Here is a 26211-nt window from a genome sequence, read left to right as displayed (position 1 = left end):
GGGCAAATCTGGATCAACTCCATTGAGGTCAATGACATCACCTTGGTCAGATAGGAGAATCAGGTGCACTGAATTCAATGGAGTTCACCAGGCCCAGTGCTTTCAGGGCTCTTATATCTCGAAATAGTCATTTTCCAGAAAGTTTGAGAGCTGATTCTTCCTCTCTCCTGCTGTGCCCAGAGCTTTGTAATCAGCATCAGGCTCCAAAATTGCTGGCACAGTGGCTGGCTGAGGGGAGCACAAAGAAATTGCTGATAAGGCTACAGGAGTGTCTGTGTGGTGGGGGTAAGAGAGGGGGGAGAGGGTTGGATTTCCTGGCATTCTCCCTCCCTGATAAAAGACATTTTATGGGGACACTGCCCTGCTTCTCCTACAACCAGATCTCTGCTCTGAATACTCAGAGGCCACGTGGGAGATTTTCCATCTTCCTGCCCAGAACGAACGGCGAAGATGCAGCAGGGTGTGTGAATTTTTCTTGCTCATCCTATTCTAAGAATAAATCACTGCCGGGACTCTTCGGTGGCAGGGCGTGGGGAAAATCCCCCTTACAAGCAAATCACTACGAAGTCAGATGGAGGTGGTTATTTAGCTTTCTAAGTAAAGCCAGGTCTGATTCCATCCTGGCGGGGGGTGGATGGAGAGAAGATCCCCCTGGCACTTCCCTACGCCAATCACATCCCTGTAAGGGGTGCAGGTGGGGGATGAATCGCCTGGATTCCCCCTATATATGAATCACTGTTAGGACTATGCAGCAGGCTCCTGTTGGAGAGGGCAGCTGCACCCCCACGGGGACGGGATGAGACAGGAGCAGGGAAGACGATCCTGCCTTGGGATTCGCTGCACACGTCGGCTCGCAGAGCCCCTTCTTGCGGGCAGCCGCCTAACAGCCAATCGGAGCGCAAGTTCAGCTGCCCCTCCCCTCTTTTGAGGCTCGGTTAGGAAGGAGTTAAGTAGAAGCCCCGCCCTCTGAGGGGCTGGGGGACGAATGAGAGCCGAGTGGGCGGGGCCGGGATGGAATGTTGTGAAAGTGGCAGTAGAACGCTGTGTAACAGCTGCTGCTTGGCAGCCAGAGGAGGAGGAGGGAGAGAGAGAGAGCGCAAGTAGGGAAATAGCTGACTAGACCCGGATTGGTGGCTAGAAATAAGCACAGAGGGATCAGAAAGAAATGGAAAATCAAAATAAATAGAGAAAGCGAGATTGCAAGATAGACACCCCGAGAGGAAGAGACCAAAATAGGCAGAAGTACCGAGAGACGCAAGGCGATCAAGCCAGATACATACCCAGAAAGAGATCAGGATAAGTAGTCAGCAAGAGAAACATAGAGGGTTGGGGAGAAACGAGATAAATGTGGTTTAACAGAGAGTGACAGAAGAGGGGGTGAGTGGAGAGCAAGAAGAAATGAATCCTGGATTAGAGAGGAGGGACACGGAAACAGAGAAAGGTGACTGTGTACAGTAACTAGGACATATCTATATAAATATGTACATGCCATACATGCACACAGAGGTAGAGGGGGCTAATTACATAAGGAAAGACGAGGGAGCATAGTTCTTCATACACCCAGAGAAGTGGGAGATAAAAACCCCCATACACATACAGAAATAACTCTCCGCTCAGCGAGAAAGGGCTAACCCAAGGGGATAAAGAGAAAGAGAGAGCTTAATAATAGGCAGAAAGAGCAGAGAGCTTACTCCCAAAAGACCTCCAAAGACTCTCTAATGAGGCTGAGGATGGCAGTATAACTCTGATCAATGAGTGACCAAGGTGGTTTGATCATCTGCGGCAAGGGCAGGGGGCCACACTTTCAGCACTGCCATCTCTTTAACTGGAAATGCTCCCCAAACCCAGCAAGAAGCTAGAAGTCAAAGCTCCACAGACAGAACAATCGAAGGACAGGAGATTGGAGCTCCGGCTGCTCTCTTGAAGCTCTTCAATGGCAGTGGAAGCGGTGATCTCTATCTATGGACCATTGAAGGTAAAGAGGAGACTGAGATTAAAAGCTGGCAGAAGTGGAAAGGAAAAGCTTTCTAAGTGAGCGCGTTGGAGTGAGCCACTCAGAGAGGCATTTATCTGCTGCGTGCAGGAAAGTGTAAACTTTTGATACATAGAGAAGTCTGAAGGGGCTGGGGGGAAAAATCCTACATCTGAACTAAGACAGCGAAGCGTGCGGGAGCTGATTAAAAAGACACAGAATATTAACCCAAGAGAAGGGTATGGTGTAACTTTTCTCTCCAGGGGTTTAAGAGCCAGGCCAAGCCGTGGTAGAATAATGGTTGTTGCTTAACCCAATTTCATGCTGAAATAAATATTGCGTTGTAGAAGACAGAATCGGACAGTTTGGAAAGCTTGTACGGCATCAAGAAATTGAAGGGTACAGAAACAAATGTTTTTCTATTTAATGTTTTGCTATTAAATCTCCATGGGAGAACAGATTTTATATAAGAAAAGCAAGAAGAGTCCAATTTGATGTATGCGGTGCTGGAAATGCTGGAAGAGCCTACAGGGTTAATACCGTGCTCCAAAGTCCCGAAACAGACAGGATACAAAACACATGCTCCTAATTGCTCCCACTCCAGTTCGGAAGCTGGCATTGGCTAGTGGACTTTGGATTGCAGTCCTCCATTCTGAGCCCACCAGAATGATCTTCCTTTCTGAATCTACCTGCTGACTAAGATCACCTCCTCCTGGTTCAAATGAGGAGTCAGGGTTCCAGATGAACATATGCAGACCAGGAAGAAATACATTTTCATAACTTTCTTTGCCTCTTGGCTTCTGCTTTTCTTCTTTGGAGGAGACCAAATAAGACGGCTGGTTTTCCTCTCCAGAAAGAAAGCTGCAGTGCTGAAGAACTGGCCCCGCTGGACGGATAGGTCCCTCCTCAAGAGCTTTGCAGATCCCGAAGAACTTCAGAGCGATGGAGGCCACCACAAACAATCCGCCAAAGCCAGAAGGGAGTCAAGAATTAACATCTATAAGCATAGCAGGTGCCGCATGGAAACTTGCTTTGATTTTTCCAGGTGTGAGAAACATGGTTTCAAGGTCTTTGTCTACCCCATGGAGAGAGAGGACCCGGTGTCAGAAAGTTACCTCAAAATAATCACATCCATTGAGGAGTCCCGATACTACACCTCCAACCCAGAAGAAGCCTGCCTCTTTATCCTAAATATTGATACTTTGGATAGGGATCATCTCTCCATCCAGTATGTCCACAACATCAACGATAAAATCCAAGGTTTCCCTCTATGGAATGACGGCCGAAACCATCTGATATTTAATCTTTACTCAGGCACCTGGCCGAATTACACCGAGGATCTGGGCTTTGACATTGGACAGGCCATCCTGGCCAAGGCAAGTTTTTATGTTGAGAACTTCAGGCCCGGCTTTGATATCTCCATTCCTTTGTTTTCGAAGGAGCATCCTCAGAAGGGTGGGGAGAGGGGCTGGCTGTACCAGAACTCTGTGCCTCCTAAGAAAAAGTACATGTTGGCTTTTAAAGGGAAAAGGTACCTGACTGGCATTGGCTCTGACACCAGGAATGCATTACACCATATCCATAATGGCAAGAATATCATCTCCCTGACCACCTGCAAACATGGCAAAGACTGGGAGAAACACAAGGACACGCGCTGTGACAAGGATAACTCGGACTATGAAAAGTAAGTCATTACTGATGTTGAACTATACTGCAATCCAGTGATTTATGGGGGAAATCCCTAGGGGATGGAGGAAACTCCACACGAGTTGAGGCTCTGGACCAAGTTAAATAGTGCACTGGAATGTCGTTAGCCAATAAAAATGCAAAGACATAGAGGAAGAGGGGAGGAAAAGATGTCTCTCCTGGCTGAGAATCAGATCCTCTGCTGATGTGAATGGCCATTGCTTCGTTGGCTGTGATGATTTACACCAGCTGAAGATCTGGCCCCGAACATTTAGAGGTACATAACAGATGGGTAATTTCTCTAGTCATCTTCCCCCGTCCCATCCCTCTGTATAAATCACTGCTTAATTTCCGTGATGGGAAGTGAAAGGCAGGGCTGGCCTGTTCTGTATTAAAGTTCAAATAATCTAGTGAGAGCTGCTCTTATCTGCGATCAGCCCGGCTGCCCCTCTAATACGAGATTTGCTTTTTTCCAGAATTCTGGCAAAGAGGAATGATACTTTCTCCCCTCCCCCTTCCTCCCCTGCCCCAGCATAAATATTTTTATTGGAGCAGAACCGAAATGAACCTCCCCAGAGCTGAACACCCCCTAACGTGGTGGTGCTTGGAATCTGGATCCAGGCTTTTGGCCCTTGGCCCATCGCAGTGCCTTGGCAGGTGGGGAGGTTGTTTTGTTGGAATATTGATTCTAAGCAGAACTTCTTGGTTTGGTAATGACGGGGATTACTGCAGTGGTTGTTAGAGTCTTTACAGATCCCATCTCCACGCAAGCTGGAGGTGTTATTACCAGCTCAGGTAGACGTGTGTGCACTAGCTTTAACTGACCTAGCGGCTAAATACAGGAGCATAGCCATGGGGGTGAAGGCAGCGGGATGGCTAGCTGCTGCCCCAAGGACAGTCTTGCCTGGGATGCTAGGGACTTACTCGGGCGGCTGGTCTGTCCTGCCACCTACACCGCCGCGGTGACTATGCTTCTATTGTGAGTCCACTAGCTAGTGCGCATCTGGCTACCCCAGCTGGAAATTCACCTTCCGCTTGAGTGTAGCTGGAGTACCCATGCGTGCGTCTACACTGCCAACCCCCCCAACCCCCTAGCAGCAGTGAGTCTAGGGTGACCAGATGCCCTGATTGTATAGGGACAGTCCTGATCTTTGGAGCTTTTTCTTACAATAGGCACCTCTTCCCCCCCCACCCCCTGTCCCGATTTTTCACACTTGCTGTCTGGTCGCCCTAAGTGAGTCTCAGAGCCCAGGTCTGCAGACTTGAGCTCATGCAGCGATGGCACTAAAAAGAGCAGGGGAGACGTTCCCTCTCAGGCTGGAGCCCGGGCTCTGAAACCCAGCAAGGGAAGTGGGTCTCAGAGCCTGCCCCTAGCCCAGACGGAAACGTCTACAGCACAGATGCCATGGTGCGAGCTCGAGTCTGTAGCCCTGGGCTCTGAGACTCGTTGCCAGGTTTCTGGGGTGTTTTTTTTTTTTTTTTGCAGTGTAGACGTAGCCATAGAGTCTGATCCTGAGAGGTGCTGAACAGCTCCGGGTCCCACTGACTTTACTCTACGTTGAGAGTGCTTAGCATCTCTCCGGAGCTGAGGACGCACTAGTTCAGGTGGGATTTTCCAGCAGGGCTGCGTTGTGGCGTCAGGCTCAGCTCAGTGCTAGCGGGCATTCGTGTGACTGCAAATAATCACTGACTGAAGGATTCCAGCAGCAGGAACATTCAGGTGAGGCGAGATTGGCTCCAGGGCATAAGCCACCCCCTGACTGATGGTGGTTAGGTAGACTCCCACCGCGGGCAGGTAATTAATTCTATAATTGTTCACTTTGGAGTTTTAGTCCCACAGTGGTGCAGGCCCCTGTTGGAGACAGGATTTGGAATGAGATGTCTGGCACTTCCTGCATTTTCCTCTGAGCCGTTATTGATGATGGTTGTCAACAATGAGTCACTTCCCTGACGGTCAATGTCTTATCGCCCAGTGTGCGCGCATTCCGATCCAAGGTTTCGGTTCAAGCCCATTGCCATCCGTTAGCAAGATGAGACCCAGCAGAGGGAATCGTTAGACATAGTGGAATAATGAGAGGAAGATAATGACTGTTTCTTTTATGCTCTGTCACGAGGAATCCCAGTGGCAGTTGTTCAGTTAGAAGTCCTGATGCCTCTAGGCTTAAATATAAAGGGATGAAATTCTGCCCATTAGATTCAAGTGGGCATTTTATACTCCCCAGGCAGCCAGGGACGTAGGAAACAGACTTCTGGCACTGGTTGCACACTACAGCAGTGCAGATCAAAGTGTGTGATGGATCCCACACTGCTCCAGCTGTGAGTCGCTCCAGATCAGCTCCAGGGGTTTGAGAGGACGTGCCTGTCCCAGTGAGACCTGGCTTTGCAATCTGAACGTACAGGGCTCACCTCTTCCACCAAGCTGGTTCTCCGGGTCCCCAACAAACATCTGCACTGACCGCGTTCCCTGCACTGCTCTTCCCGGTCTGTGTTCTCACCATGCACCGTCCGTCAGGGTGTCCCCACATCATGCTACTCACAGTGGCTCTTGGTAGCACCACTGCAGTGGTCCCCTTGCCACACTCTCTCTCTCTCTAGCTTCCCCACATCCTTTTGCTTTGCCTCAATCTCTGCTTCTCTAAACCCTCACCCTGCTCTCCATGATGTCTCCTTGCTGGGGCACCTTAGATGGCTTCCTCTGGAGTATCTCAGTGCCACTTCGAGCAGCACCTAATGGAGGTCCCAGGGCTCTGCACAGAGTCCTAATGGGTGGGGCCCCTCTGTACTTTCATTTCCTTCCCTCTCCCCTTCCTTGCCCTGAAATCCTGCCCAGCACCTTCCACACAATCTAACCGAATGCCAAACTCAGACACTCGAAGCCACCTAGGTTGAAGTTGCGTTGGTCGGCCCCTGCTCTCATTGAAGCCAATGGCAAAGCTGGCATGGATTTCAGTGGGGAGCAGGATGAAGCCCTATACGAACAGCACACCAGAAACGCAACTGCCTCTGGGGCAGGGGGCAGCACCCAGTGTGCCATGCAGTGCTGCGGGGAGGGAAAACGCTGGTTAAAGACCCCCACCGCATCCTCTCTCAGAAATATCCTGGGGACCTTTGACCACCAGCCAGGAGGAGCTCAGTTCTCAAGGCTCGTCTGAAAGACCCTCGCACAGTCAGGTGCATGGACTCGGTATAGCTACCTCCCAGGGCGGAAGGGCTGAGACAGCCTTGGGAGGGTTTGAAGCTGTGCATCCAGGGAGTATTGCCATTCCAAACTGCATGCGTTGCCTATTGTGCTCGTCCCTCCAGCCGGGGTCGGGGTGTCATTATGGACCATAACAGCGTCACTAGACTGGTGTTCGGTTTGCACATCCCTGGGATGGCTCCGCCCGTCAGCAGCAATTATATCCTGTAGTGCAGCACTGGGAAGAGTTTTGGGGGGGGTCCCATTCGTTCTCCTCTCTCTTCCCCAAGGGGAGGGGACAGTTGGTGCTTGTCAGATCATAGGAGTCTTGGGAGTGGCAGCTCCCAGGGGGCCACACTTTGGCTGCAATGCCCCAGGGAAGATATATCTGTTGGTATTTTTTAAAGGTCTCTTCATTAACCAAAGATCATTTGTTCCTTGAGTCAACTCTAGCTAAGGTTTAATACGGCTACTGGCCCTTTCAAACACTGAGGATCTCGCATTGAAGTAGTGACTGGGTTCAGAACAATGATTCTGGGTGTTGGCTGCCCTGGGCACAGGATACAGCGCCTTCCTTTGCCTCTAGATCACTGGTTGGTTGTGACAAAGCCCATAACCATCCGACGGCTGGTGTGCTTCCTGGCGGTTGTACTCACATGGCTCCCGTCACTGTCATGTCCGAGCAGCTCCTGATCTGTCGTGTTTATCTTCACACAACCCTGTGAGGCAGGGCAGAGCCGTTATCCCCATTGTACAGATGGGAAACTGAGGCAGAGAGGGAGGAAGTGACTTGCCCAAGGTCACCCAGGGAGTCTGTGGCAGAGCTGGGAATTACACCCAGGCCTTGTGAGTCCCAGGCTGGCACCTTAATCGCTGCCAAGCTCTCCCTAGTGGCCAAGTCTCCACATCAGAGCCCCCTTTGTCGGCAGTCTCAGAAGATGCCAAGGCTGGAACAGGTCTTAAGGCACTGAGCTACCTCCCAGGCTGAAAGGTGGGTCTTGTCCAGACCAGGGTGAAGGCAGCAAGCCTGGGCAGCTGTCACCCAGCTACTGCTCTAGCTGTTTTGCGGATAGGTAGATGGCAGCGCTCACTGGGCTCATGAGGCCTGGCACCAAAGCGGGCAGAGAGGGTGGCTCTTTCCGGAGCCCGCCAAGGCTTTCTGTCCTTGCCCTTCTCTGCTCAGCGACAGATGCCCTGCGGCAGCCCCATAATAGATTCGGAATATCTCCGTCTCGCAGGGAGATCAGATCAACAGGAAAGGCCTCTCAGGACAGCAGCATTAGAGCCATCGTCGGCCGCTAGCATTAGGAGGTAGCGGGAGGTTAATATGTGGGCTGCGTGTGTCATCAGGTGGAGCAGATTATCAGGGGCTGCAGGGAGACTCTGCGGAGTCGGGGAAATGAGAAAAGATCATCAGAATTCCAAAGGCCCCTGGCAGTCTCGCCTGCAGAGGCTGAAGCATTAACTCTGTGAAAGCCTCTCCGTAGCCCTCCCCAGTGGCTTTGCTGCTGGTGGCATTTCTCTGTGCGGCTCGAAGGGCCGAGGCGACCGATCTGTGAACCTGAAAACAAGCAGAAGCCCAGCCTCCTGGGTCTCGTGTGGACCGTGAACCCAGCGAGATGAGATCGTGGCTGGGTCAGAACGGCAGAGACGTGCTCCGTCAGATCCTGCTTGCCAAGTGGGTGGCTAGAGGTGTTACGTCAGGTACTGCGGCTACCTGGTGAGGTACCAGGTCCTGCGGCTTGGCATGGCTGCACAGGACTGATGGCAGAGGGAAAGAGGGAAGCAGCCCGCGCTGAGAAACAGGACCCTGGAGCACAGGGCAGCCCTGATCGGGGTTCTTGCATGGAAGAGACTAGGAGGGAAAGAGGCCCAGAAAAGGAGAAGCCGCCACAATGGAGTAAAGCATGACCAGGCCCCTGAGAGAGTCGCCGTGAAGGGGTGCCCATGGGAAAGGGGGTGCTGTGACTGGACACAGGGCTGGGTCTCCCCGTTCCTGCTTCTGCCACAATCTCACTGCGAGAATTTGGGCAAGTCAATTACCAGCTCTCGGCCTCATTTTTCCCCTCTGTAAAATGGGAGCAATAACACTCCCTGAGGGCGTGCGCTGGGGCCTCGCATTCGGCCCGGGGTCCAGAAATGACTGGCTAAGCCTCCCACTCAGAAGGGAATGGGAGCAGCCTGGACCCGCTGCCAAGCCCTGTTGAGAATCAGGAGGAAGGAATGGTTCTTCCCCCTCCGAACACAGGAAACCTCAGTGCAGTCACTGGAATTGCACCAGTGCACGTGAGATCAGAATCAGGGCCAGGGTGTTTGTGCCAGGGGAGCTTAGGGAGAACCAGGCCAGGTCACCCCCAATGTGCGTTTCCTGAGCTGTCTTCCAGGGGCCTGGGGTCGGGATGCCTGTGAGGATACCTGTGGTCTTGGACAGGCACATCCTAGGGTGGCTAGCCCCTCCTGCTGCTTGGATAGGTCACCTCGAGCTGGGAATCAGACCCGCAGCTCCAAGTCAGGACGTTCCCTAAGATCACAGCAGGTTTGGATACTCACCCTCTCGGAACATGTCTCTGTGTCCTCCACCTCTGGCGAGCGTCTCTCTCTGCAACTATTTCAGGCTCCCTCGTACTCCCCGGGATTCATTAGAGAGGCAAAGTGAGGCTTTATTTCTTGCGCACATGACAGAGGCATTGTCAGCCTGGAGAGCTCTGCCTCGTGCATAATTAAAACACCCCTTGCCCTGGAGCGCTAAACGTGCCTCTCGCTCAGTAATTGCCATCCCGAGAATTAAAATAAATGGCGTATTAGTTTAACTACCCGGCCACCTGCTGGATTTCACCTCCTGTCAGATGCCAGGCGCTCTTCATGTCTCATCCATCACAGTTCCCCGGGAATTAAAATGCCAGCCCGGCAGGAAGCGTCCTCGGTACAACAGGGAGAGCGTGCCTGTGGGTAGCAGCTAATGTGCGTTGGTTTGGGGAGATGCTTCTGAGAGCAGGAGACCGAGCGTTTGTGCAGAGACCGCAGGAAGCTGGGACACAGGCCAAAAGAGTAATATGGCATTGATGTGAATGTCCCAGTGAAGGAAGGGAATTGTTTCTGGTTCCTTCCTGAGAACAGTTAGCTAGGACTCCTGGGTTCTGTTCCTAACACACTGGGCAAGTCACGCAGGCCCCCATTTACAGACTGGGGGCCCAGATTCCCAAAGATATTTAGGTGCCAACTCCCATTGATTTCAGTGGGCTTTAGGCACCTAAATACCTGTGAGGATCTGGGCCTGGGTACATAAGGTTAGTCCATATTTAGGCACCTGGATGAGGCATCTGGTTTCCCCAACCACAGGGCCCCAACAGCCCCAGCTGTTTTCATGGGGAGCTGTTGGGCGCTCAGTCCTTTTGAAAAAAACAAAACAAAACAGGCCACTTATTTATGCAACTAAATGTGGACGTAGGAAGTTGGCTTTCGGCTTTTTAAAAATCGTGACCCAGGACTCCTGGGTTCTGTTTACGATGACCACCGATCTGAGGCAGTTCCTTTAGGCCAAGCTTGTCAAACTAGGCTACCTAAATGCATAGCATGGCTGAAAGTCAGGCCTCCGTAAGCACCTGCCTATAAAACGTGGGTCGTATTTCCCTGTTTCACAGAGGCTTAATTCATTAGTCTGAGCAGGGCACGTTGAGATCCTCAGATGAAAGGCATCACAGAGGTGCTAGGGTTAGTACAGAAAGAGAAAAATCACCGTTTGGACAGGACCAAGGTCAAATCTTCAGCAGAAGGAGCTTTGGAAAGTGAAATGCCTTCCCCTCCCCATACCCAAGTAATCCAGTAAAACGGTTTGCAAGCACAAGAAGATTTACATTGAACCGAGGACGGAATTAGACTCATGATACATGGGGAGCACCTGTCTGACTGGCAGACTGACCTATGGGGTGGAGTGAAAGGGTTCACGCCATAGCTGGGATCAAGGTGGCAAAGGGCTCTGAGAATGGCTAGCAGGTAGACAATTTTGATACATTTCCTATTTCCCTAACCAACAGTAACCCTTGCTGTGCTGCACACTTTTAAGAACTGGCACGGTTAAGAATTGACATTCGTACTGCAACCTTCCTCCCTGAGTTCTCCCCAGCAACGGGCCAGATTCCGATCTCAGCTACGCCGGTGTCAATCCAGAAGAAATCATAGGATCATAGTAGTGAGAGGGGACCGCAAGGGTCACCTAGTGATACAATGTGAGGAAAAGGGGCGATTTTGACTAAGGAAACTGAGGCAACCCCCTGCTCTTATGAAAAGTGCTCTGGGATCTTTAAAGTCCACGTAGAGCAAACGGGAGCTTGGTTTTTAAAGGTTTCATCCGAAAGATCCGCACCCAGTAAGCTGCCTGGAACCGAATGCAGATCTACCCTGGAAGGATGAAGGGCCGAGCGTGAGGAATGTCTAAGAGTTACATTCTTTACCAGGGTTATCCACCAGCCATCCTAGGACTGTGCTGAGTTCTGGGCTCGAACCCATGTGATCATGCCCGGGCACTTGCAGTGCAAAGCAAGTGAAATCTTCACATTGATACGGAGGGCCAGATTTTTCAAAGGCGGCACACGGGGAACAGCTGGAAACGCTCTCGGTGCCTGTGCCACCCGGGCGCTTGCCCACAGATTTGCCGGCCCACTGGGTGAGGGCTCATTGTGGCAGCACCGTTCTGGACCTTTGTGATGTGAAAATCGAGGGCCCGATCCTGAGCATCCTCCACCAACTTCCGTTAGGAGCTGTGGGGGCACAGCACCTTTTAGGAGCAGCTCCGTGCTTTGTGGGATCAAGCCCAATTTCACCCAAACCAGATCCTTTCAAAAACCAAACACCCGGGAAAAGCAACCTACATAAAGAAAGACAAACATCTTGCAGCCTCCTGAACTAGACACGCAACATGGGAGAAGGCCCTGGGAGAAATGATTGACTGAGCTTTATTTCAATCACAGCTGTAGCTAGGTCATCCTACCCTAGCCTTTAGTATCCTCATTGGAAGCCAGTGACGACACAGACACGTTCACAAGTTGCTGCAGTCTCGGCAGGATGATATTGGACCTGCAGGCTTAAGTATTTCTATTAACAATAATCATTTGCATTTATGCAGCGCTTTAATCCCAAAGGCTCTCATGGCACTTTGCCAACTCTCTGGGCCCCGCCTGGCAAAATCATTGCGGCAGCCAATTAGCCCAGGCAGAAGAGGGGGATGAAAACGTTACAGGCCTGATTTCTTTTACACCAAAGCCCTTTTACGCCACTCTGCCAGTGTAAAAGGGGCCTTGAAGTGGACCTCAGTGTAACTTAACACCCATTGAAAAGGAGCATCAGGTTCCCCTAACACGTTGTATTTCTCCAGCGCCTTCCACCTGAGGATCTCGGAGCACTTCACGAGAATTACTTCACTCATCTCTTAAAAAAAAAAAAAGTCTTTGTCCTCCAGCTGGTGGGGGTAAGCGTTGGTTTTTAAGAACCAGTTAAACACCCGTCAGGGATGATCTAGATGTACTTGATCCTGCCTCAGGGCGGGCGAATGGATCTCCATGACCTTTGGAGGTCTCTTCCAGTGCTACATTTCTGTGATCAATGAATTAATGCCTACCTGGACTATGAGGCTTACAACCATTTTACAGCTGGTTAACTGAGGCACAGAGAGGTCAAGGGCTACACTGGCCAAAGTGGCCTCATCTGGCAGCCTCAGTTCTGGGTGTCCAACCTGACACCCTTTGGGCCTGATTTTCAAAGCTCCTGGGCCCCTGCAGCTCACACGGACTCCAGTGGGCCCAGGATGGGAGGAGGCTTCAGTGATTCTTAAACTCAGGTCCCAGGTGCCTGAGGTTGGGTACTGCAAATTCATGGCCATTTCAAAAGAGATTGTGGCAGCACCTCTGTTGACCCACTGCTTTGAAAATGTAGGGCTCAGTCAACCACAACCACAGACTTTAGTCGGAGGAGTCCAAGGTAAAACAGGGTACGTCTGTGCTGCATGCGTCCCGCGTGTTCTCACACGTGGTTTGGCCCAACCTCCCCACCCACCACCCACACACACGCTTATGTGGCCTTTGAACCCCCGTTTGCTTGCCCAGAGCAGGCAAGACATTCCCAAGTCCCAGTCCCCTTTTCTTTGACTAGCTGCAAGATCATCCTGGCTTCCCAGTAGTCGGTTCTGTTGCACTCACCTCGCTAAGAATATCCTTGCCCGTGCGGTGACGGGTGGGAACAGGCAAGTCGATGCCAGTGGGATTTTGCGGTGCTCCTATAGCAATGTTAATAAACGTGCTTAATGAAAACATCCTCATCCTGATACCACCCCTCCCCGCCAGCACATTACACATAAAAGCGCCTGACAATGCATTTTCCATACCAGGATATCTTTGCATGAGCAGCTGAGACGAGGCCAGAGCCATTACGAAGGGAAGATGAGCGATTGTCTTGTCTGAGCTGGCAATGCAGTGACGCTGTACTCTGAAAAGAGACACTGTCTGTAGCACAGAGCCGTATGTCATTAAACACCCACAGATCATCGCCGTCAAGAAGAAAAATGGGCCTTTCTGAGTGCTGGAAAGCGCCAGGCTGCCCCTTTTGCTGACGTAACGTCAGGACACACCTTGTGAGCCCTGGTTTCAGTAAGCCTAAAAAAAACTGCTTTGGAGTTCTAATCTTCAAAGTGAAACATCGATCCCGAGCCTGGCTTGCGAGGAAGAATGGTGAGAGAGTCATGATCGGGCAGGCTGCATGCTGACGTGGGAGCCAGGAAGTCCCGAATCCTAACCGTGGCTCTGACACGCTCCTCTGTGACCCTGGGCAAATCACTTGATGGCTCCCTCCCTCAGTTTCCCCACATGTATTGTAGGTAATAACCCTAGAATCCTGGCGGTCAGCAATCAGCTTGTCCAGGGTCCCTCTCCATCCCCCAGGGGTGATTGTACAGTGTCCTAGCTAGTTGTAGGGCTGGAGGTGCAGGGAAGCCGAGAGCCGGTCCTCAAAAGCCCTATTCCTCACTGCCCCATATCAGCTTGGTGCCCCATAAACTCTAAGACTACTGCTCACATGATGGCCTGGACATATGAGCATGATCATTGCGGGCTGTATCTGGGGGTAATTGGGTGATATCGGGAGGAAGAGTGGTCTGGGACCACTGGGTGCTGGGGGGTTGCTATTCGGTAGTTAAGTACTCAGGGAAGATAAAACGCATCTCATTACTGCTACCCTGTCCTAGACACAAAGCTTGAAAATGCTTCGTTGGCAGCTGGCCCCTTGGAAAAGAGAAATGTACCAGATTTACATCCCTTCTGCCCAGCCACCTGCAGAAACTAGGATATTAGTAACAGTCGCCATATGGCGTTTAATGAAAATATCACTTCCATTAGATCTAGGCAGGACACGCGCTGGCCCGGCTGTGCTGCACGAGGAGGCAGGAGCTGGTAATCTCCAGCTAGGGGAAGAAAACGCTGATTAAAAGCAAGAGCCAGGGCTGGTGACCCAGTGATAGCTCGTCCTAAGGTGAGGGCTTGAGTCCCGATCCAGGGCTCGTGACGTCTGAGCTAGTAGAGACGGGGGGTACTTTGAACCGAGCACACTCAGTCTCTGGGGGAGAGGAGGCTGGGTCTGGCGACACTCCTAGCCGTCTATATCCAGTGTGGGGTTATGGGGGGCTCTGCATGGACTCCCACCAGGCCAGTGGCCATGTGTCGTGATAGCCACAGAAACCGTCATGTCTCTTGGGGATGCCCCATAGCTGCCTGGAAATCTATTGGGCTCCCTCCCTCTGCAGGCAGGGCTAGAGTACGACTGGTCTCTTGGCATTGGCAGACAGTTGACGTTTCGGCCTGTCGTTTTCAGCCGGGTCATAGAGCGCACAGGTGCGTCCTGCAGCTCCCTGTGGCCCATCCATGAACTCTCAGCCCTCAATCCTGATCTCACTGAAATCAGCAGCCAAACTCCCACTGATGTCGGGGGACCAGGCTGAAACCCTCCCACAAGAATGGGTCCATCCATGGCAGATTTGGTTCGATTTTCTCATGGTATCAGCACCAATATTTCTGCAAACAAATCTTAACTCACCAAGGCACCACTGGGTCCTTAACCTATTTTAGTTCATTGCTCCAGACCATCGAGGTAGAATAGCTTCATTAACCTGGTGCTTGAGAGCGGATGACCTAGAATCTGTGACTCATGGCCTTTAATGAGAAGAAAAATATAATGTGGTCAGAAAAACGAGGCAAAGGGGAGATATGGGAGAAAAAACCCACTTTCCAGTTATTGAGCCTATTAGAACGTACTGTCCACAGACTCTCAATGGGAGATGTGTTATTCCTTTTGTAGTTCGTACATGAAAATAGAGTCAAATCGGGTAATAAGGGTTAATTTGGGCAACTGCTAGTCTGATTGTTAGGGCCAACAGATTGTCACCTCCAGAGCTGTAAAATAGTGATCTTTCCACATCAGCCACACATAGCTGTGCAAAATCGCCATCCTGCTCGGACCAGATGAGCTCTGCTGGGCATTTTAATGTCACGGCAGGTCAGTCGGGTTATAATTGGCTCTGATTGTGAGCTCCCAGGGGCACTAAGGTCCTTTATCTCCAGCTGACTGGCACCCAGACAGGTGTGAAATTCATTCCCACTTCTGCAAGCATTGCAGAAATTACTCTCAGCCTGGCTCTTACAACTCACTGATCGGTACGAGGGAGGGGCAAACACCCGGGCTGCCACCGCAGGAAATGGCTATGGGAATGTACGTTTGGGCAAGTGGTCTCAGGTGCATTTCTGTTACAGTGAGACAGTGAAATTGGTGTAAAAGCCCAGTGGAGACCAGGCACTGTATTTTACCTCAATGTAGCCAGTCAAGGTAAAGCCCCGATGGGAGGTATATAGGGTTAACCTGAACTGGCTACATCAACTAGCGACAAGATCTCAGATTTTCCGCTCGTGTCAGTGTCTCTTTTGATTCTGAGGGTTTTATCCAAAACCCACAGGGCCAGATTCTGAGTCATGCTAAGGCCCCTTTACACCTCTCCGGCAGCGTAAAGGAGTCATCAAGTGTAATTTGCACCCGCTCGAAGGCATCCTTAGGCTCTCAGAGATGCGCAAAGGAGGCTCAGGCCCTTAATGAGCCATTTGAATTAGGGTGACCAGACAGCAAGTGTGAAAAATCAGGATGGGGGGGGGAGGGTAATAGGCACCTATATAAGAAAAAGCCCCAAATATCAGGACTGTCCCTATAAAACCGGAACATCTGGTCCTGCTAATTTGAATGAAGTTACGTATGGGGGATAACCAGCCAGGGATGGGCAGCTTTAAGGGAGCAGTGGGCCACAAAACCCACAGAACCCTTTGGTGGTCAAGGAAGGAGCAGCCTTTGCTGTCCTGAGGTAGCTTGGCCCTGACGGCTACTGCTGCTGCGAGAACACTTGCCAGAGCAGCGAGTCCTGCACTGACCCGCCGCGCCACGTCACACCCACCTGCCTGCCCATAATCCCCAGGAAGGCAGATGAGTCCGTGCCCCCTGCCATGGTCCCCTGCCACCAGTGATCCCCTCCGCCATTCGGTAACTCCCGGGCAGGTGCCATCCCCAAGTGAGGCTGGGAAGCTGCCCCCTCCCCACCCCGAGGCAGCAGGAAGAGCTGCCTCTCACCTCTCTCTTCTCCCCGCTGGCACCTCCTCCTCTGCCTCGTCTGGTTGGCAGGCTAAATAAAATGCTCTAGAGGGCTGGATGCGGCCCACCGCAGCTGCCCACCCCTGATCTAGGGTGACTGTGTGACTTAGGAACCTAAGTCCCATTTTCACAAGTGATCTGGGCCCTTAGGGCTGGATTTTTAAAGGTACAGAGACACTTAAAGGTGGGATTTTTGTGGAATTTTCGGATGCCCCGCATTGAAATCAATGGAAGTGCGGTGCCTTGGTGCTTTTGAAAATCCCTATATAATTTTTTGAAAATCTGGCCATTAGTTAGGTCAGTAGAAGAATCCTTCCGCCCACCTAGCTGGGTCTACACCAGGGGGTCAGGACAACCTAGATACGGTGCTCAGGGTGCAAAATCTTTCTCAGTCCTGAGCGATAGGGTGACCAGATGTCCCGATTTTATAGGGACAATCCTGATATTTGGGGCTTTGTCTTATGCAGATGCCTATTGCCGCCCACCCCCATCCTGATTTTTCACACTTGCTGTCTGGTCACCCTATTCTCAGACTCAGGTTGGCCACCCCTGACCTAGTGTCTGCTCTAGCTCACGTGCTCATCTTACCTCCGTTATTACCACGGTGCCTGGGCACCTCACCCTCTTTCATGTATTTCTCCTTGCAACACCCCTGTGAGCTAGGGCAGCGTACGACAGGGACGATATAACAGAGCAAAGTGACTTGCCCAAGGTCACGCAGCAAAGCTGTGGCAAAGAGACTTGAACCCAAGCTGCCCAAGTCCTAAGCAAGCAGCCCAACCACCATGCCTAGCACTCGCCTCTGCCACTGACTTGGGTGGATGGTTAGAATGGAAGCGTTCCAGGGCACAGGCCAGGCCATCCTAGATCTCTGTACAGCGCCTGGCGCATTTTGGGTGCTCCTGGACTAGTAAATGATGAGGACCCTCGCTGGGCCTCATTTTCCCCATCTGAAAAGCGAGGATAATGGTACCTGGCCTCCCACCTTCGTAAAGTGCTCCCAACTCTTGGGCTGCAAGGCACTTCTTCAATCCGTAGTTCTGCTGTTCTCATTAGCTATCCTAGCACATTTCATGGCAACCACGGATCCCTCAATGGTCTTAAAGGCGCGAAGAGATCTGGGTCCTTTGCTCAGCTGTGGCACTGATGTAATCGTGGACAAGCCACTAACCCACGCTCTGCCTCAGTTTCCCCATCAGTAAGCTGAGAAGAATATTGACTTTCCTCAAAGCGGGGTGGGAGGGGGGGAGAAGAGATCTCTTCTGGGTGGGTGGATAGTGCCTAGAAATAGCATGGAACGTGCCAATGGTAAGGATGCACCCAAGCCAGAACGCCATCTCTAAACACCCCCAAATCTTTGAGGAGGCTGAGAGCGAAAGCAGAACATCACCTACCCGAGCTCGGTGACCCATTGTGCCAGGTGCTGTGCAGAGACAGTCCCTGACCTGGAGCGCTTACAGTCTTACTAGCTGGGAGGGGACGTGGAGATGAAGTGAGTTCCCCCTGGTCATGCAGTGTGCCAGTAGCAGAGCTGGGAACAGATCGCAGGTCAGCTGACTCCCAGTCTGGGGTGCTAGTCAGCAATCCTCAGTCCCTCCCAGCCGGCTTTCTTTTAGTGAAATCAAGGACACCCCACCCGTCTCCCAGAATTTGATGATTCTGGCTCAGAACTCTACATCTCAGGCCCAGTCCTCTTGCTCCCAGAGGCCGGGGCGGGCTGTACCTTGCTTAGGATGGACCCGTTGCTGGTTCAGTGATTCAAACAGTCTCCTACCCTAGAGGCCTGGAGTATTTTCCCTTTCACCCTGCAAGCGAAGTGAGAGTAGATAAGTGCCTGCTCCGTTGCAGCAGGGGTAAGATGGTCCTAGCACAGCAACAAGCTGCCTGGCCTTAACTTTCCAACTGCATGAAGCACATGCATGTTACTGCATGCATCACAGAACCTGCCTCCTTCAGGATTAACGCTCCAAGCAGAGGAAGGGCTTGCAGGCAGCTCAGGCTCCCGAATTGCCTGCACAAACAGGTTCTGTGCCCTGATAAAGAGCGTCTTGTAGCATCGTTGTTCTGCTGCAGGAAGAACGCTGGTAAAAACCGATGCTTATTGGAAAAGCTCTTCTCGAGCCAATGAGTGAAACCCACCGTCGTCAACCCCACCCCCGGCCCCTCATCCCAGACATGTTTTGCTTCTGAATGACACGAGCGGATGAACAGAGATCAGAGAGTTTATGTCCCTCGGGTTGTACGAAAACAGGGAAGCACTGATTGCTCGTAAGCCACAGAACGTCAATAGCAAAGTGTTTCCATAAGGAATCTTTGGCCTTCTCTGCCCTGCCGGCGTCGGCTGCCACTTCCTCATTTCCCTGGCTGATAAAGCTGACCCCTGACAGCCCTGTAAAATGCCCCCTTTCCCACTCACTCTCTGGGTACAAATGCCCCTTTTTCTCTGGCCCGGTGGGAGCATGAGATCTCCCCTTCTCTCTTCATTCCATGGTATAAATACCCTCATTCCCATCCTGCTGGGAAACAGCCAACTTTCCTACCTGGCGCTTCCAAGTGAAACTTAAACCCCTCGTCCCTGCCGCTTTGCTGGAGCCGGGGCCTGAAGTTAGCTGCATGTTTCTGGAAGGGGGAATGTTTTCACTTCTTAATCTGGCTGCGTAAACCACAGGCTGCAGTCTCTTGGGTCCCAGTCTCCTGGGGCTCTGTGAGTGCAGAGAAAGAATCCGAGCTCCTTTCAGGCCGTTTTCGGTTAAAATTCAGCAGCGGCCGGTGGCAGAACATTTGGTTTGGACGCCAAGTCTTGGACTCTGGCTCTGGCATGTTTCTAGCAACAGCTGTTTCATGCCCAGCGCTCTATCCTCGTCGAGCTGAACTGTCACCTCGGTTGGGGTCGTTCCTTTTCAGCCGAGAAACACTTTGCAATCGCTACAATTGCAAGCTTGAGTTCTCCTCCGCCGAGGGTTTTTAATTCATCCTAGGAACGGGTATGGCTGAATGCAGTGGTTTTCAACCGGTGGTCCGCAGACTATGTCTAAGATTTCCAAAGGGGTCTGCACCGCCATTCCAAATGTTTTAGGCGTCCGCAAATGAAAAAAGGTTGAAAACCACCGGTCTGATGGCCTGGGGGACAGGCCAGCTGTGTTCTAATCCTGGTAGTGCTACACACTTGCTCTGTGCCCTTCGTGCCATTGTCTGTTGTATCCATTTAGATTGCAAACTCGTCAGGGGAGGGTGTGTCTCTTACGGTGTATTTGTACTCCACCTGGCACGGTGAGGCCCAGGCTTTGATAGAGGCCCCACTGTCGGGCGAATAATAGGGCTGGAAGGATTTTCTCTGAAAAACTTTGAACGAAGGGGAAACTTTTTTTCACTTCATTCAAATTTTTAATTCCACAGGGTCCTTCGGATTTTCAGTGAAATGAACATTGCCAACTTGTTTTAGGAGCTGAAAGATGAACAGGATCCAGGGTCAGCTCTTTGATTGGTTTTATTTACCAGCTAATTAGGATTTTCCCCCGGAGGCGCCAGCAGCGGAGTCGAGAGACAGAGAAGCAGCCCTGCCTGAACAGACTGCAGTTGGCATTTAAGCTTCAATCATTTTGAGGCGGGGGGGAGAGTTTCACTTTTGTAGCCTTGTAAACAAGTGCCGTGATAGGCACCGTCTGCAACGTAATAGCCGCCACCTACCCAGAACCTTCCGCCTGAAGCAGCAGGTACTAGCCACTGCTACTGGCCAAGGTGGATTCCTGGGCCCAGGTGGCAGGGCAGCCTGCAGGGTCCGAGAAGGAATGGCAGCCTCCATCCAGGGGCCCATTCACCTGACAAACGGGGGTGATTTATCTTGGGGTCATATTACTCCTGCTTCACAGGTGAGGAACTGAGGCGGTGACTTGCCCCTCATGGGGGAGTCTGGGGCTGAACTGGGATTGGAACCCAGGCCTTATAAGCCCCGCCTGAGAGCCTGAACCCCAAGCTCATCCTTCCTCCTACACAACCTTCACTCCCAGCTCGCCGGTTCAAATCCCGTCCCCCTCCGCAGCAACCAAAAGTCATTGCCCGCCGATAGCTGTTCAGCGGCCTGTGGGAACGGAACGTGATGCAAGTCCCATACGAACAAACGGCATCCCAAAGCCCCCGCCAGTGGCTGTGTTGTTGGCAGTCCAAGAATTGGGGCCAGCGAGCGCCATGGAAAGCGAACTCCCCGCTCAGCCCCACCATTGAGCCGAGGCACGTCAACCAGGTACAGAGCACCCGCTGCCGCTCTGCGGAGAAGCAGATCTCCAGGGCTGTTATGCCAGCAGCTCTCCCCAGCCTGGCATTAGCATCTCTTTTGAAATAGCCAGTGCCTGGCCTCAGCTCCGCTTTGGTAAGTGACTGTAGTGGGGTCACTCTGATGTACACAGGGATCATGGCCATCGGCATCCTGCCAAAGGGGAGCTGGCGTAACATGGACACCGGGGGACAGATTCTGTGCTGAGCTGCGGTGCAGCTGCCGCAGAATCGTTGGGTGGGGGCTGGAGCGAGAATACACGAAACGCGACTTCTGCTGCTGTCTTGAAAGGGGCATCGACGGGACGCCAAACCCTCCGTGAAGGGGATGCAGCTCCCTCTGCCTCCCAGGTGGCTGCCCTTACGTGCTCCCCTAGGGTGTGGCTATACTGTGATAAAACCCCACAGCACCGAGTCTTAGAGCCTGGAGCAGCTGACTCAGCCCCGCAGGCCGAGCCCCACGAGCAGTGAAGACCTCTGGGCTTGCGCTGAGCCTGGGCTCTGAGACTCTCCCCCCGATCCCCAAACAGCTGCAACTTTCTAGTGCTACGAGCCAGAGTCAGCTGCCCCAGCTCTATGGCCATGCAGATGTACCCCGAGACTCCTCGTGACTTGGTTGACCAGTCAGTGGTGCATTTGGCCCAAGCTAATTAAAATAGGGGCTCAAAAATCATGCCTGGTGTTTTCAGAGAATTGGGCAGAAACGTCACTGGACACGTCAGCATTCACTGGAACGTGCCTTGTGCTCTCCTGCGAGCCCAGGAACGAACCTGTCACCCACACCGGGGTGTAAGGGTGGCACGCTGGTGAGAGAGCGGCTTGCCTGACATTTCTTCTAACACAGAAGATCAGAATTGGGGAGCCGGATGGATTCTGCTCTTAGTTGCACCGGGATCATTTCAATGGAGCAGCTCCAGAATTATGCTGGTGCAACCGGCCCAAGAAGTAATGGAGCCAATCTGCTAGATAAGTCCCAGCATTCAGTGAGGGAAACCAGCTGCAAGCACGAGAGATGCATCCAGTGGTTTAAGAGACTCCCCAGGCTGTGGCTGTTGCTCGCCCTGGCTTGGGAGCTGCAGCAGAACAGAGCGGGGCAATCAGCCGAGAAAGCACCAGCCGAAGCCTTTGCTAATGAAATTTCGGGGAATGGGGTTTTTGTTGAGAGCCTATTTCAAGTTACCCCCCCATCTCTGCAGGTAGCTCAAGTAAGAACAGGGATGTTAATGAGATTAACTGAACCAAGGGGGTTTTCAGCATCTATCCGAGGAGTCTGGCTCAATTCCCTGGAGGTGGTTTTTGTTCATAAACTTTATGCTGTCAATACATCAACTCCCAGCTGGGGCTAATTTACCAAATCCAGCCGGCTGCCTGCAGAACGTGCTTGGGACCCGCTGACAGCAGCCGTCAGCAGGGAAGGTTCAGGCGGATGCAGCTTTAAATGAGTGAAATGGATTGGGCTGTCAGAGGGAAGCGCCCCTCTGCTGTGATGTGCGGGGGGAGGCGTTCTGGGGCTGTGAAAGCCTGCCTGGCCGGCCGGTTCCAAGCTGAACGGGGTGTGCAGAGAACGCTCACAGCCCTATTGCGTCCCCCAGGAAAAAGTGCACAACAGCCAGGCTGCCAGATTCCCATGGGGGCTTTGACCCCCAAGTTATGGGGTATCCGGAGAGGCGCTCGGGCCTGTTATACAGCTGGGGGGGGGGCGGATTTTCAGATGCACCAGTGTGGCTTTCAGGGGGACTTGTGCACCGAAGTCACTTCAGTGACTTTGAAAAGCTCACTGCCCTGCATCCCCCCTGCTGGGCAATACGGTCCTGCCAGTGCTCCCTGCCTCAGCTTCCTTCCCCAAGGCGGGTTTGGGGGCTCTCCACACACGGCTTGGAGCTGGAGCCGGGGCTTAGCCCTCCAGCCAAGTCACAAACACCCCGAACTTCCTCCAGGGGAGGAAAGAGAAAGGTCCCTCTGGGGCTTCGGCCCTGGGACCAGCCCCTTTCAGGGCCATCTCTGAGTCTTTCCCCTGCTCTGGTATGGAGCACTCATCCCCCAAGCCTGGTTTCCCTGGCGTACCGGTGTTCTCAGACCATGGCCTGCTGACCGCCTGGGGGCATCCAGCTTCCTACAGCCCCTAGCTCGGGGCCTTCCGTGTGCTAGCTCCCAGACTTCGCGCTCTCAGTCCTTTTATACGGCCCACCTGACCCTCCTTCATCCCGCCCCTTCAGGCTGGGAAGCAGGTAAATAATTAGGACACAGGTGTGGCTGGCCCCATCTCCTCTTAAAGGGGCCAGTCACCCTTGTGACATCCCCCCTAAGGGCTAGCAACACAAGGTACGTCTATACCGGAGGTGCCGACTCTGCGGGTGCTCCGGGGCTCAAGCACCCCTGGAAAAAAACCACCCACCTGCACAGCCGTTCCGTGGGGCCGCCAATCAGCTGTTCTGCGGCTGGTGGGAGGTGCTTGGGGGCAGGCGGAGGAGCCGCGCGCAGGCCGGGGCCTTGGGGAGGGGGTGGAGCAGGGGCAGGGAGAGGCGGAGTGAGGGCAGGGCCTTGGGGGAAGGGACGGAGTGGGGGTGGGAGCTCATGGCGGAACGGGGTTGAACACAAATAGAAGTCAGTGCCTCGGGTCTGTACGGCAATCACGGGGCGTCATTACAGCTTGAGCTGACACTCCGGAGCTAGCTTTGATGTAGCCAGTTAGAGTCCCGGCCTGGTGAAGCCATGGCCGAGTGCACGTCAGTGCCGGTGGGACAAACCCGCCCAGAGCCCCGGGTGATTGCTCGCCGGGTAGCCCAGGGTGAAGCAGAGGCTGCTGCGGCTTCATGCTCTGGTACCCGGGCTGGCTAGACTGAAGCTAGTTCAGGTCCATCTACTCACGCTGCCGTCGCAGCCTGCGATTGCTGCACAGACAGACCCAGCGTTGGGAGGTGGCTCCACACTCCTTCAGCGATCGGAGGGGCTGGATCCATCCAGGGCTCTGTGCGTCACCGAGACAGGAGCCCTGACGGGACCCGGTGACGTTCCCTTGGCTGCAATCCAAAAGGCAGCCCAGGGCCATATGGATTTAAAGACAAGCAAACTGTTTACCAGGGTTGGAAAACCTCCGTGGGCGAGGCTCCAGCCAAACCCGCAGGCCAGGCCAAGAGATGCAGACTGCTGGGCTTGCCAGCGCTGGGACTGTTCAACGCGAGCGGCATGAGAACACCGGGGGTGGGGCAGTAGGAGCTGGAGACCCGCCAGCCTGGAGCCCTTTCTCTGCTGGGGCGAAGGCAGCGGGAGCGTTCTCTGCCGCTGCCCTAGATCGCCAGGCTGCTGCAAAGTCAGGGCAGTGTCTTTGTGCCTGTCCAGGGCTCCCAGGGCTGTCCAGGGCGGCCCCAGCGGGATTTGGGGAGGGATGGGGAATCTCTCTGCCCTGCTTCTTGTGAGCATGGCAGAGATCATGCGGGTTTCTGGACAGCGTGCTTGGACGGGGTTGTCCCAGCACCGTTCAGTGAATGCAGACAGCAGTGCTGTTTGCTAGCTCAGGGAGCTGAAACCTGTGCTCGCCCAGCCGGGCTGGAGCCTCCATTCACCCGTCGGATCGATAGCATGGGGAGTGCAGAGGGCTCAAAATAGCCCTGCCCGCACTCGAGCCCGGCCAGCAACGTGAGAATCTGGGGTCAGCTACAGAGCGGGCAGGGCCTGAGTGGGAAGCATGGGTTCCTAGGAAGGAGACAGGGAAAGACGGTGGGGATTTCCAGGGACACGGGAGATTGAAGGTGGTGGGGGTCACCGGTGCAAGTGTAACAGGAGCGTGTGTGATGTGCTCAGCTCCTGCAGTGAGACCTGGGATAACATAGAAAAAGGTCTGATTTTGTGTGTATGTGTGTGTGTGCGTGAGCGAGCGTTGACTTGTTTATTCTTGCTTGGGAGGGACAGGGATACATGATTTTGAGGCCAGCATACTGTCATCACTCCCTATTGCACAGGCCACTGTGATACCATCAGGAGTCATATCACCATGAAATGCTTCAGTCAGTAGCATGACTTCACAGTCATCCAGTTCTCAGGGTGGAGCATAACATCAGCACACAATGCTTAGGTGGGTGCAACGTCATTGCTGGGCAATGCTAAGGCAGGCATGATGTCACGGTGGAATTCTTGATGGGTGTGACGCCATTGTTATTCAGTGCTACGGTGGGTGTGATGTCATTCTTGTGGAATGCTCAGATGGGTGTGACATCATTCTCTGCAGTGCTGGTGTGGGTGTGATGTCATCACTGTGGAATGCTCAGCCGGGTGTGACATCATTCTCTGCAGTGCTGGTGTGGGTGTGATGTCATCACTGTGGAATGCTCAGCCGGGTGTGACATCATTCTCTGCAGTGCTGGTGTGGGTGTGATGTCATCACAGATGGGTGCGATGGCTTTGCCGATCCCCTGAGCAGCAGCCCAGCCCGTTTCTGGCTAGGCTAGAGTAGGTCCCATAGAACCCTTCCAGTCCAACGCACCCCTGGATGTTACATGCAGGAGGTCTCTTCCCCCTCTTCCCGAGCTACCAGGAGCTGAGCTCGGCCCAGCCTGGGAAATAGTGGCTCCTTGTTCTTTCTGCCCCTTCCCTCCTTGGTGGTGGAGCTTAGAGAAGAAACAGAAGGTGGGTCTGTCCAAAAGGAACATAAATATTGGATTTTCCTGTGCGGTTGCAGGGACCCTGCCATGAATGTGCCTCTCACAGGCCAGCTGCACAGACACCTCTTTCATAGCACAGTGCCGCGCTTTGGAGAACGAAACTCTGAAGGGGAAACAGTCACCCTCAACCCGGGGCACTTCAGGCACATTAGGGAAGGGGGAGTCGCCTGGAGGAGGCACTGGTGTTCGCCGTCCAAGGAATTAGCCGGGGAGAGGGGGGGTGGATCATGCTGGGGAAGTGCTTTAGCGGACAAGAGGCTGGCGTCGATGCCTGGGACTCGTACGTGAGGATCCAAGAGAAACAGCGACCGGGGGGAAGGCTTGGGAGACGGAAGCAGCAGACTGGAAATACCTAGACGCCTTGGATCACCCACAGTCGGCTCCCAGAAGGGCTGGCTTGGCCCCTCTGCCTTCAAAGGCGCATAAACACGAGCTTGCTCGAGGCGGGAGGGGGAGATGGGAGTCTGAGCAGAGGCCTGCTGCATTCATCAAAAGCAATGAGGGTTTTGCCTTTGGCTTGGTAGGAGCAGGAATCCCCCAATTCTGCCTCCACCCTCGCGTGGACATTAAATATTATGGGACAATAATTTAAAGGGATTTTTTTCCCCCAGTTTCCTCAGCCAGAATCTCTCCTCCCCTCCCGCCTGCTGCCGTGCCAGGACTCACAAGGGGCAGCTTCTGCTTGGGGTTAGGCCTGGGTACAAGTGACCCAGAAGGTAACGCCGCTGAAGTCAGGCGGTTCCTCCCGATTCGCACCGAGATAAGCGGGCAGAGTCCGG

At 53.1% G+C, this 26211-nt stretch overlaps 1 protein-coding gene and 1 long non-coding RNA gene across 3 annotated transcripts in view; one reads left to right on the top strand and one right to left on the bottom strand.

Moving 5' to 3' along the window:
* Nucleotides 1–1054: 1054 nt before the first annotated feature.
* Nucleotides 1055–26211, top strand: part of EXTL1 (exostosin like glycosyltransferase 1) — a 43937-nt gene continuing 18780 nt past the window's right edge. For both annotated transcript variants that reach the window (XM_044998195.1, XM_044998194.1), the window contains exon 1: nucleotides 1055–3656. In XM_044998195.1, coding sequence (XP_044854130.1) covers nucleotides 2722–3656 — 935 coding nt within the window. In that variant the 5' untranslated portion in view covers nucleotides 1055–2721. The remainder of the gene's footprint in view (nucleotides 3657–26211) is intronic.
* Nucleotides 13052–14995, bottom strand: LOC123355575. The gene is made up of 3 exons (XR_006575143.1): nucleotides 14913–14995; nucleotides 13213–13313; nucleotides 13052–13104 (listed from the first exon to the last, which is right to left on the bottom strand). It is a non-coding gene; the product is annotated as an uncharacterized LOC123355575 (long non-coding RNA).

This window comes from Mauremys mutica, chromosome 23, assembly GCF_020497125.1.
Source record: "Mauremys mutica isolate MM-2020 ecotype Southern chromosome 23, ASM2049712v1, whole genome shotgun sequence".
NCBI classification, from domain to species: Eukaryota; Metazoa; Chordata; order Testudines; family Geoemydidae; genus Mauremys; species Mauremys mutica.
This window is presented reverse-complemented; position numbering and strand designations above follow the sequence as displayed.